The sequence below is a fragment of the Anolis carolinensis genome, chromosome 3, assembly GCF_035594765.1.
Source record: "Anolis carolinensis isolate JA03-04 chromosome 3, rAnoCar3.1.pri, whole genome shotgun sequence".
In the NCBI taxonomy this organism is placed as follows: domain Eukaryota; kingdom Metazoa; phylum Chordata; class Lepidosauria; order Squamata; family Dactyloidae; genus Anolis; species Anolis carolinensis.
The window spans coordinates 134247335-134259694 of NC_085843.1; the positions used below are offsets into that span (position 1 = coordinate 134247335).

The window sequence follows — 12360 nt, forward strand, 5'->3', positions numbered from 1 at the left end:
AAGAAAAACAGGAGAATGATGAAGGAAACTGATTGGACGGCTTTTGAGGACTATCTTAAGGAAGAATATAACAAATGGGAAAAACTCTATATAGAATTATAAACAATTATAAAGAAGAATCGGAAGCAATTTTCACCCCCCTTTTCCCCCACACCTTTCCTCTCCTCTTCTCTCCCACACCACATCTCCTCCCTCCCCTTTTCTCCTAATTCCCATCCTACTGTGTCCAAACCCCCCTCCCCAATTTTTATTTTTTTTCCTCTTTACCCCCCTGTGTTTTGTTTGTTTTGTTTGTTATTAAACTGTGAAAATCTCAATAAAAACTATTTGATCAAGAAATGCCAGGGAAATCCTGTGCTTGGTTCCACTGCCTTCACAGGTGTGATTGGTGGGAATGAGAGACAGGGCCTTCTTGGTGATGGCCCCTTGGCTGTGGAACTCCCCAATAGGATTAGATCAGTCCCTTCCCTCTTAGCGTTTAAGAAACAACTTAAAACTTGGTTGTTCAAGCAGATATTTAATGAATTACAGAAATCAGAAATATGGAAGTAGCTCAAGATTTTAATGAGAACCATCACTCCTCTTGATGTTCCTCCCTCTGGGCAGCTAAACCATGTAATTCCAACTGGATGGCCCCCCCATGAGGGTCTTCCTCCAGGGGCAAACCAAGAACGGGGAATTTGGAAGTCCCTAAACAGACTCAGAAGCGGAGTGGGCAGATCAAAAGACAACTTGGAGAGGTGGCACTACCTGGACGAATCCTCCACCTTGTGTGACTGTGGAGCAGAACAAACAACTCTGCATATGTATCCCTTCCCACAATGTCCTGCCTCATGTATGGAGGAGGAGTTGTTTAAAGCTACGGACAATGCGGTCGCTGTTGTCCACTTTTGGTCTAAAGCTATTTAGCTGCTTGTGATTTCCTTTATTTCATCACTTTTAAATTTATTTATTATGCAATGCTTTTGACACGAAACAAAAAGCTCAAGATACTCCAGGATCTTTTGTGGCCAAATTTGGTGTGATTTGGTCCAGTGGTTTTGTTGTTTACTCCATTGGAATTATGCACACTACACACACACACACACACACACACACACACACATTCTATTATTATTCTATTATTATTGTAGTATATTATCATATTATTACTATTATATTATTATATTATTATTCATTATTCATTGACTACATTTTTCATTATATTACATTCAGAATATTCATTATTCATTCACTACATTGAAACTAGAATAGAGAGAAATCAGCATGGAAACTGCAAGAGGTACCATAGCTTGTTGTACATGGAAATAATGGTAGTAAATAGTTTTTGATGTATTGAATACAGTTATATATTAAAATTATATATTTTTGTTATTTAAACTATACATATTGCAAAATTATGATTTTTTTCTCAAAGTGACACACCACCCAAGTGAATTTTGACACACCAAGCGCAAAAGGTTGCCCATCACTGACCTACTTTTATCCCATGTTAGCAGAAATTGGGGAATGTTCCAGGGTTTTTTTCCCAAAACTCCAGTGCACCCCCAAAATTAGTGTGGAAAAAGTAAGAGTGACCATCCAGCAGTTGGTTCATGAGGCGAAAGGTGAAAACATCTTTGGAGAATCTGGGGCTAGTCCTAAGCTATAATGCTTCAAATTTAGCTGCCCATATTGATGGGCCACGAGTTGTTAGTGACTCCTCCCCTAGTCCCATCTGCCCAAATTGCAAAGGATAAATGTTTCTATTTATATATGTAAGATATATGTAAACTCTACCCAATATTAAATAATTTAAATGTACAATTATGTTTTTATATGGCATGGGGACGGTGGTGGTACCTTGCTTCAGGTTACTATAAAGCTTGCATAAGTTGAAGCAAAGCTCAAAACAATTTCTTGTCCTAGGTTTCACACAGCTCTCAATATTTGTACAGGTTACCTCAGTTATATGTTAGGTTTTTTTATCATGTTAGAAACGAATTGAGGCAAGTCGCTTCTGGCATGAGAGAATTGGCTGTCTTCAAAGACATTGCCCAGGTGACGCCCAAATGTGTTACTATCCTGCAGGGGGCTTCTTTCTTGTCCCTGCATGAGCTAGAGATGTTGGACGGAAATTCACCTCATCTCATGGATTCGAACGACCAAGTCAGTAGTTCAGCTGGCCCAAGGGTTTAATCCCTTGTGCCACCGCAGCTCTTATTACGTTAGTGAAGTCCTGATTCTACTGCAGTCTATTTGTAGATTGGTGATGGTGTGAATCATTCTAGTATTTCAAAGCCTTGTTCTTAAACCTAAGTCACAAGCGCCTACAAGAAAACTAATAGCCCTGTACATCTCTTTCTTCATTTTCCCCAGTGCATCCACTTCTCCATTTCATTCAGAATATGTGTACAATCTGGGAGCACAACAGGGCATGTAAAGATTGGGAAATTCCTCCCTGCCTTGCTTTAATAATTCTCTGAGGAACAGAAGAGAGATTTCAGAAGCACATCTGTGCAAAGTATATTTGCTACCCTTTATATAAGGCTTCTACCAAGGTGCACCTTTCATTGTTTGCTATTTTGATAAAATCTACAATGCAGACGGATAACTTTGTTTATTTTAGGAGCCTGGAGGTAAATATAAAAAGACAGACAACTGGGAAAAGCAAAGATGCAAGATTCCTTAGAAAAGATTTAAATTCTTTACTTCAGGCAGTTTACCTGAAGTAAACCAGTTACCCTGAAAAAATATTTTTATTTTACTTCATGCTGTGAAATTTTTAAGAGGAGGAGGAAATGAAATCATTCTCAGGGAGAGAGAAAAAGAGAAGTAAAATATTACAAAATAAAATAGATGATGTGAAAGAAAGAAAAGAATCAGATAAGCCTTGAAAAATGGGCAAAGCTAGAGGAAATGTAGAAATAAATAGCTTAGGAAAAGCAGTATATAGTAGTAGCTTAAAAGCTTGTTCTGCGGGCTCATATAAGATTATGCTTAATGTTAGGAATATATAGACAGGAAGCAAAATGAAAAAAAAGTTTCAAGTGGTAGGCCAGACTGAATGTACAACTTCTCACTCACATGGTGAAACCTTACTTTGAATGGTGATCTACAACAATAAAACAGTGTATTAGGTTTCAGGCATTTGGTTAGTATTGGTCACATCCACATTGACCACTTAGGTCAGTTTGGACTCGGTTTGGGAGGAACCGGTTTTGCTGTGCAGGTGATTAGATTGATGTCTATGGGACTCAGGCCAAGAAGGTGATTACATTTATGATAGAACCTGGCCTCTAAGTGCATGGCAGTTTCTCGCCCTTCCACCAGGGGGTCAATTAGACCCCTGGTGTCCAACCATGCACTTGTGGCATTATTTTGGCAGCCCCCTCACCTCATGTTCAAAATTATGAAAAGCGCTTCAATGAGGGAGGATGTCCCCCCCAAAAAAAATTGGTGCTTCAAAAGCTTTATTTTTAATCAGATAATTAGATATGGTGCATGTGTTTTTAATGTACTTGAAATATTTGCTGTGATCAACTGTGATTGACACTTAATCATGTAATTCAGCTCCCACCACACATTTTGATTTAATTTTCCAATACAAAATTTTGCATTCAGTTGAATGCTATGGAGGCAGAGTTTCACAAGCACTGTCACTGCACATGGCACATGCAGATGTTCATGATACATTCACAATGGCTGGCACGTTCAATTGTGTAATACTACAGTTCATAGGATACAATTATCACATAGGTCTGTACGTTTAAGATTGTACTCCATCTCCAAGAGCTCTGAACAAGCGAGAAAATTGTATATTGACTTTAACATCTTAGAGTACAGTCAGGATGATGGGGAAAGATGGGAATTGCTACAAATAGAGAAAAAAAGTTTTGCCAATTTGCTTCTTGAAAGCAACAAGCGTATTTGATATTTTTTTTGTGCTATAAGAAATTTCAAAATCTGCAACGTTTGTTGAAGTTGATTGAAACTTTGAGATTTATTATGTGCAAAAATCACTTCTCGTTGTTTTGCACAGAAAGAATTTTCTGTACAAGAAAAGTAACTCATACAGAAAAATAATATTTCTGCACATAATATGCTGCTTTCCTTTCTACAGAGGCAGCAGAGGTTCTTTTGTGCTTCATTAAAAACCAAAAAACAAAGCCCTACCCTCACCATTCACCAGCGATTCCTCCTTTTCTCCTCAGTTATTTACCATTTCACTCAGCTGGACCTAAAGAAAGGGGGACTAACAAATGTTTTAAAATTAGGTAGGTAGAGTGTCAAAAGAAAATTTTTGGGAAAGCCACAAAATATGACAACAGCTTCATAAAAATGAATATGCAAAGAGATGGAAGGAACCAGTTATCCCAACACAACAAAAAAGACTGTTGAAGACATTTGAATCAGCCAAGATTGAAATTGACTATGTTGATGAAGGAGAAATCTTTGGCCAACTTTAGTAAAGATTGGGACTGTTTTGGGCCTGTAAATTGTATTCAACTGTAGGGTTTATAAATTAGTAGAGTGTTACCAAAATTTGAAGTGTGATTACATTATCATTCAAAAGAAGTAGACTTAACAAAGGAGAATAACCATGACTTAGAAAGTGGAAGTTTATAGCTCTTTTAGTTTCTTTCTTTCTTTTTTGTATCTCTCTCTGTGTTTTGTTCTTGTCTTTCTGTTTTGTTAATTTTAATAGTCAATTAGTTGTAGTTTAGTAGTAGTGGAGAGTACGTAGTTGTGTAGTTTTATGTATTTTTTAAAAAACAGTTAGTGTGTTTTATTTATTTTTTTCATCAATAAAAATTACTTTTAAAAGATTGGCATAGAAGAATTTCAGCATGCTATGGATAGTCTATGTAACAAGCCACCTTGAGTCCCCTTCAGGGTTGAGAAACGCAGGATAGAAATGTTGCAAATAAATAAACAAATAAACAATGGTGGCATGGACGAGGCAAGCTTTTGCTCGCTGTAGCCCAATGAGAAGTCTTTCCATACTCTTATGATATTCAAGTTAATGGTCTATATCCAATTATTCCAATGTGCCAGCACAAGACTCACTTACAATAGCAACTGGACATTTTAAAAGGTAACATAATGATGGTATCAAGCACTGCTTTTATTTTAAAGAAGGTATGCAGAACAATTTCACAAGTGGTTGCACAATCTCTTGTGTGAAAATATGATCTCATACAACTGTGGGTATTTTCACTCCATTAGCAGTAAGATGGCTTTAAGTCAACATTCTTTTACTTTTAAAGAATATTACTCCCTATTGCTTCCTCTCTTTGGAGATTAATATTTCCCAAGAAAAGCACCACTGAACAAAAGAAGGAAAGAAATATTCAGGTAATTCACATAGCATGAGTCTTGCTATCAACTCCAAGGACTTGGAGTGCTGTTCAGAATTTAGATTGGTGTCAGGCATATAGCAGTTTGAATAGCTAAATCTAGGAGAACACATCTATCTGAATAAAAACAGTACTGAAAATGAGGGTTTTCTTTTACCCTGCAGATGAAAGGGATGACATTTCTAAAATGAGCCTCACCCTTTATAGAGGCAAATACTCTATGTAACATCATACCCAAATCATTAGGAAGTATAATGATGGAATGAGAATGTGTGTAGGGATTTTTCTTCTCAGTACAATCAAGAATTGGCTACGCTTTAGAAATATTTCAATAATGGCATCAGTTGACCTGTTTTGCATTTTTAAACTAAAATTTACATTTAATGGGTGGAAAAAATGATTTGATACTTTATATTGAAGGGAAGAAAGGAACAGAGAAAGATGCTGAAAAGGAAACAAAAGTTATTTCAGAGCATTTCTATTACCATGCTAGACAAATTGGCACCTATGTGAGTTTTTTCCCCTGACAAGTTATCTTTCCCCATGTAGACTGTCCCCCAAACATTTCATATAACAGTTCTTAAACTCCCCCTCTCTCTCCCCCCCCCCCCAACCAACAAGGTATTTTGTGTGGATGTATAGTGCTTGGGAAGGGGGGAGTGGGAGTTTAGGAGGCCTGGAGTTCTCCTCCAGTTCTTATTTAAGGCACCATCTACAATGTCATAGAATGCAGTTTCAAACTGCATTATATGGTCATTGTAGGCTCATATAATACGGTTTAGCTGCATTAAACTGTATTATGAGTCTACACTGACCATACAATTTCAAATACATTTCAAACTGCAATATATGGCAATGTAATAATAATAATAATAATAATAATAATAATAATAATAATAATAATAATAATTGTAGACCACTCTGTCTCCCCAAAGGGACTCAATGTAGATGGAGCCTTAGCCTGAGGAAAGTAATAATTCTCTCTTTTGGTTTATTTTAGGAGCCCCGGTGGTGAAGTGTGTTAAAGCACTGAGCTGCTGAACTTACAGACCAAAAGGTCCCAGGTTTAAACCCCGGGAGCGGCGTGAGCGGCCGCTGTTAGCTGCAGCTCCTGCCAACCTAGCAGTTCGAAAACATGCCAATGTGAGAAGAGCAATAGGCACCACTCTGGCGGGAAGGTAACGGTGCTCCATGCAGTCATGCCAGCCACATGACCTTGGAGGTGTCTACGGACAATGCCAGCTCTTCGGCTTAGAAATGGAGATGAGCACCAACCCCCCCAGAGTCAGACATGACTGGACTTAACGTCAGGGGGAAAACCTTTACCTTTACCTTGGTTTATTTCACGCCTGGAAAAATGTACCCAGTTCTGGGACCCACAATTAAAAAAAGAATATTGACAAGCTAGAACGTGTCCAGAGGAGGGTAAAGAAAACCATCAATGGTGGGGAAACTATGCCCTGTTGAAGTGACATAGGGATATTGGTATATTGGTTAGGAGAAGAGAAAGTAAAGCAGTGACATGATAGCCATGTTTAAGTACATACTGATTACATACTGAAGATGGAGCCAGTATGTTTCCTGCCACTCCAGAGACTAGGACACGGAGCAGTGCATTCAAACTACAAAGAGATTCCACGTGAACATTAAGAAGAATTTTGTGTCAGGAAAAGCTGTCTAACAGTGAAAAGTACTCCCTAAGGCCCCATCTATCCTGCTTGAACTACATTATAATGGCACTGTAGATGAGGCCTCAGAAGGTGGTGAAGTCTCCAGAAAAAAAAATCAGAAGTTAATGGCTGTCTTTCAGGAATGATTTGATTCATGGCTGGTGGTTGGCCTGCATGGTCCTTAAGGACTCTTCCAACTCTATAATTCTATATGATCTTCCATAGGAAGGACATCCCAACAAAAATGTTCTATGAGTTTACTAATAAAGCCAGTCGTTTAAACTTTCTTTGCCTTACCTTTCAAAATGATAGCCCCTTGAAAATGGTAATTGAACATGCGCAGAGCCGGCCCAAGGTAATTTTCAAGTGTAAGCGAAACAGAATTTTGGTGCCCCCCCCCAAAAAAAAACCAATCACCAAGAAATAAAAGATGGAAGGTAGAGGTGAATAGAATGGATAAAAGAGTTTACCTTACAAACCAGAAGTTTATTAACAACATTATGTTCATATAGTAACATTACATAGAATTAACGCCAATTTTGCATTTTAGAATGCAAATATTTTAATAAACTTTGCAACAATTTTAATTTTTTTTTGTTATTTTTAGTCTACAAGTACTACACTAAGGTTTCCTGGTCATGCTGTCTCAGATTTTTCAGACTTCGGACTTGCTAATAATCAGTTTTGTTTTGGAGAATGCAACCCCAGGAGAATAGACACTTCCTTTTTCAGGAAGCGAACTCTTGTCCTAAGAAGTGCCACGCCAGCCTGGACCATTGTCATGGGGGTGGCAACCTATCCAGCCTCTGGCCCCTTCACTTGAGTGGATATTTCAACATCCAGTTTTCCTTTATACAAATTAACTTGAACACTTTTAAAAATTAAAAACTGATTTTTCTGGCTTTCAATTTTGAAAACTCCTGTACTAGGGAATCTGTTTCCATTTCATCCAACAAGCTATTTTCAATGGCCAAGGTTGTTAGTCCACTCAAGCGCTCTTGACTCACAGTAGATCTTAAGTAATTTTTTATAAGTTTTAATTTTGAAAAACTTCTTTCACCGCTGGCCACGGATATTGGAAGTGTTAAAAGAATTCTCAATGCAATGTAGACATTTGGGAAAGTATCCTCCAAACCACAATTTATGAAAGACAAGGCTTCAGCTGGGAGACTTCTAGGGGGTAGCATATTTGCAAGTATTTGTAGCTCATCATACAGATTATCACCATTCACATCATGGTCTTCTCCATCCGTCAAAACAGTTTGAAGGTGTTGACAGGCGTTCTTCAATTCTTTGTCATTCAGACATTTTCCAAGGCTTGAAATATCATACAGAAATTTGAAACTTTCACTATGGTTGTCCATAAGCTCAAATCTCTCCTCTAATGAGGATATTGCTGTGTCAAGCACAACAAAAAAGAAGTTCACTTTAAAAGAATCTTTACCAGAATGTACAGTTTTGTCAGGACCCAGGCTGCAGAGCACCAATAACCTTACACAGAGGCCAGTCTCTATCTAATATCTTTATTAAGGGAATATATAAAGTCAATAAAAACAAGTGAAGAATAAAGTTCGGAAATAGACCTTTCAGGAAAGGTCAAATATAGTCCAGGAAATTAATGTCCAATATGTGATATTAAGGTCCAAAGTTATAATCCAATAACCGAAACACACACTTTGCCGAGCAAAGTGTGGGGAAATGACAAGGTCTTTTAGTCCATTGGAGCTTGACAACAAGGCTGGAAAACAAACTAGATTCTTGGCAACAAGACTTGATACGAGGCAACAAGAAGCAAGAACAAGGTCCGTGGCGAGGTCCGGGGAACAAGGCAGGCTTGGAACTTGGTCCTGGAAACAAGGAACTGGGGTTGCGTAGTCCACACACGATCTCACTCCTCAAGCTGACGAGTTGACTCCACAAGGTTTCCTTCGCGGCAAAACACCTAAATAGGTTCTCGTTTCCCGCCGAAAGAACACTTTCCCTGGAGAACTAGAAGTGAAACCCAACTCTGTCCAGATGCATGACTCCTTAGAATTTCCCAAGGGAAGCAGACCTAATCACCTAATTGTTTGGCTGCGATTCTGGTGCTCCGGCGATTCGCCTCCCTAGTTCCTCTATCTCTATTATAATTGTCCCTACGAGAAAACGGGGGAGAATTCTGCCCAAGGCTTGTTTGGCTGACTTCTTGAGGGCAAACATCCTCCAGGTGCAGGGGCTCCGATTCTGGCTGAACCGGTGGAAATCCCATGTTTTCCTCCTCATCTGCCACAATAGTACTAGGAACGGGACTACAAGGCCCATGAGACATCACAAGTTTCATCTTTACTTAGGAAAACTGTCTGCTTACTTTTCTCGGTCGAGGTAGTGGTTCTTTTTCAAAGTCGGAAGTAGCATCGATTTTTCCTGCAAGTTCCTTTGCATCTGTAATGACGCTATTTAGACCTTCAGATCTCATCCTTTCTAGGAATGTTTTCACACTCTTAATAAGATCCATAGAACTTTGAAGATCAATTGTCACTTTTTGCATCTGTTTACTAACCATATTGATCTTATTCAGGATCTCATGCCATGTCACTAAACTGCACAGAAACGTGAAGCTTTGCAGTCTTTTAAGAAGAGCAACAGCATGGGTCTTATAATATCCATCAAATTTCTGACATTGAGAAGCTTCATATAAGGCGTCATATACTTCTTCAATATGGTACCTCAAAGGCAACAATGCCTCGATTCTACTTTCCCACCTAGTATTGCTGAGTGGTTTGAGTGTGAGAGTTGAAACATGCTTCAACAAAATACTCCATCTTAGAGGAGAACTTGAAAAAACGTTATAGAGGTCTTGTATGGTGGTGAAACACTCTGCTGCAATACTGCAAGACAGAGCTGCATCATTTACGACCAAGTTCAGGGAGTGGTTTCCACATGGTACATAAAAGGCTCTAGGATTTAAATCAAGGATCCTCCTCTGGACTCCAACATGTTTTCCCTTCATTGCAGAACCATTATCATAGCCCTGGCCTCTCATGTTTTTAAATGGAATGTGTCGTGCTTCCAACTCTTTGAGTAATATTTCTGTGAGACCTTCACCTGAAGGATTGGCAACAGGAACAAAGCCTAAAAATGTTCCTTAATTGAGGCATCTTCATTTGCTTCACATTTAACGAATCTTACCACCAATGTCATTTGTTCGGTGTTGCTAATATCAGTAGTGCAGTCTAATATAATAGAATAATACGTTGCCTCGTGTAGTTGTTGTAAAATATTATTCTGGATCTTGCCTGCCAAGAAACCAATAAACTCGTTCTGGACATTTTTGCTCAAATAGTGAACGTGTGTTTCTTTGGAACTGACTCTTCTCACATGTTCGGCCATCGGATCATCAAACTGTGCTATATGTTCTACCAATTTTAAAAAGTTGCCATTATCTGGTTCAAATAGAACATCTTTTGTCCCTCTAAATGCCAATCCTTGAACCCCCAAAAACCGTACAATACATAGCAAGCGTTTCAGAACTTGCTGCCAGTGTTTACTTTCACCATAAATAAGTCTTTCATGCTCTGCATCAATAGTTTTCTTTAAATGTAAATGTTGAGAGAGTTCATGCCAAGATGCACGGTTTTTAATATGAGTACGGGATTTCTCATGACTGGTCAAAAGCTTGCTCAAGTTACTCCAGTCAGAATACCCTTGGCTACTAGCAAAAACAGATTTGGCATTTCCAAAAATTTTGCAAGAAAAACAAAACACTGCATTTTTTGATACAGAATACAGTAGCCAATATCTGTTGACTTGCTCTCCATTGCACAGCTTCCTTGTATAATGATATGAGGAAAATTTCCTTCCATTAATGTCCTTTGGGAAATTTATGCCTCTGACTTGCTGAGGTCCTCGTTCAACAAGTAATTTCCGTGCCTCGTCATTTATTTTGAGTGGCCACTCTCCACAGTCATTTGAAAGCAATAATAATGGGTCTCTGCTTTGTTCCTGAAAAAAAAGTGGTTTATGATAACTTCTTAAAGTTTTTCTAAGATGTAATGCAATGCAAGATCAATAATACCTCATTATGCAATCTTTAATAAAAAATGAACTGGACAGGCCAAGGCCAATTATATTTTCCTAAAATGTGTACTAATAATTTTAAATTGAATCTACTTACAGATTCAATGGTTTGCCGACTTGTAGATGGCAGGACTGCATCTCCTAATAAATCATCATCCACATCTTCCGTGTCGGTCCTAGTTATGTCACGACCAATATTTAAAGGTGCTAATGGTGTTGCTGAAGTCGCAGTGAAGTCTTGACTTGTTGATGGTCCAGGTAGAGGCTCAGATATTGGTATCTTGCCGTCATCATCATGATCTGATTCAGTCAATTTTGTTGTCTCTGGGTTTTCTGTCTCACATGATGGTGAAGTCGTTAAAAACCTTTGCAATGCTTTAGCTTGATTCTCATCTTCTTTGCAATGCTGCAACCTCCTTTTACGATGAAATGCTCCTGATGGCTTCTTCTTGCTTGACATTTTCTGCTAAAAAACCCAACTCGTCATACAAGGAAGGGAAATGACATAGAACAACTTTCAGCTTATGACAACACAGCAGAAATACAGCCTGCTGCTCCATCCAAGTACAGTAGTCTCAGTTATCCCACATAAATGGTCAGTTGAGCGTTGAGTAAGCAAAAAATGTTGGATAATAGGGCAAGTGTGAATAACTGCAATTGATCACCTTGATTAGCATAGAATAGCCTTGCTAGACATGGTTATGGACCAAGCATTTGAGCATTATTCCTAGCAGTGCAATACTTGAGGACTTTTTAAGTATTGACCACTGGACTAATTCTGGACTATGATTTTGAACTTGTGTGATTGTAATTGTTGTTTTTAGTAGTTTTTGTTTAAATGTTTGAGTTTAATTGTCATTATGTTATTGGAATTTGTATGTCGGTCATCAAATTGTTGCCAGTTGTGAGGCCACCCTGAGACCTCTTCGGGTGAGAAGGGCGGGACAGAAGTATGGGAAATAAATAAATAAATAAAATCAGGACAGTGAAAAAAGAACACTCAAAAACAGGGGAATTCCAAACATGAAACAATCAGGGCCAGCTAACACCTCTCAACAAAGATATACAAACCCCACTTGCCTAGTTTCCAACACACCTCACAACCTCTGAGGATGCCTGCCTTAGATGTGGCCCTCCTCTGGACACTTTCCAGCATTATTTGGCAGAGAAGGAGAAAGAATTTGGGCCCTTCCACACAGCTCTATAACTCAGGATATCAAGGCAGGATAACCCACATTACCTGCTTTGAACTGGATTGTCTGAGTCCTTACTGCCATATATCCCAGTTCAAAGCA

General features: G+C 38.6%; 1 protein-coding gene across 1 annotated transcript; it reads right to left on the reverse strand.

Moving 5' to 3' along the window:
• Positions 1 to 10120: 10120 nt before the first annotated feature.
• Positions 10121 to 11548, reverse strand: LOC100563270 (uncharacterized). Its single transcript, XM_062976972.1, has 2 exons — positions 11163 to 11548; positions 10121 to 10990 (listed from the first exon to the last, which is right to left on the reverse strand). Exons 1-2 carry the CDS (start codon positions 11523 to 11525, stop codon positions 10121 to 10123), a joined length of 1233 nt encoding a protein of 410 aa, XP_062833042.1. The 5' UTR covers positions 11526 to 11548.
• Between the last annotated feature and the right edge of the window lie 812 nt (positions 11549 to 12360).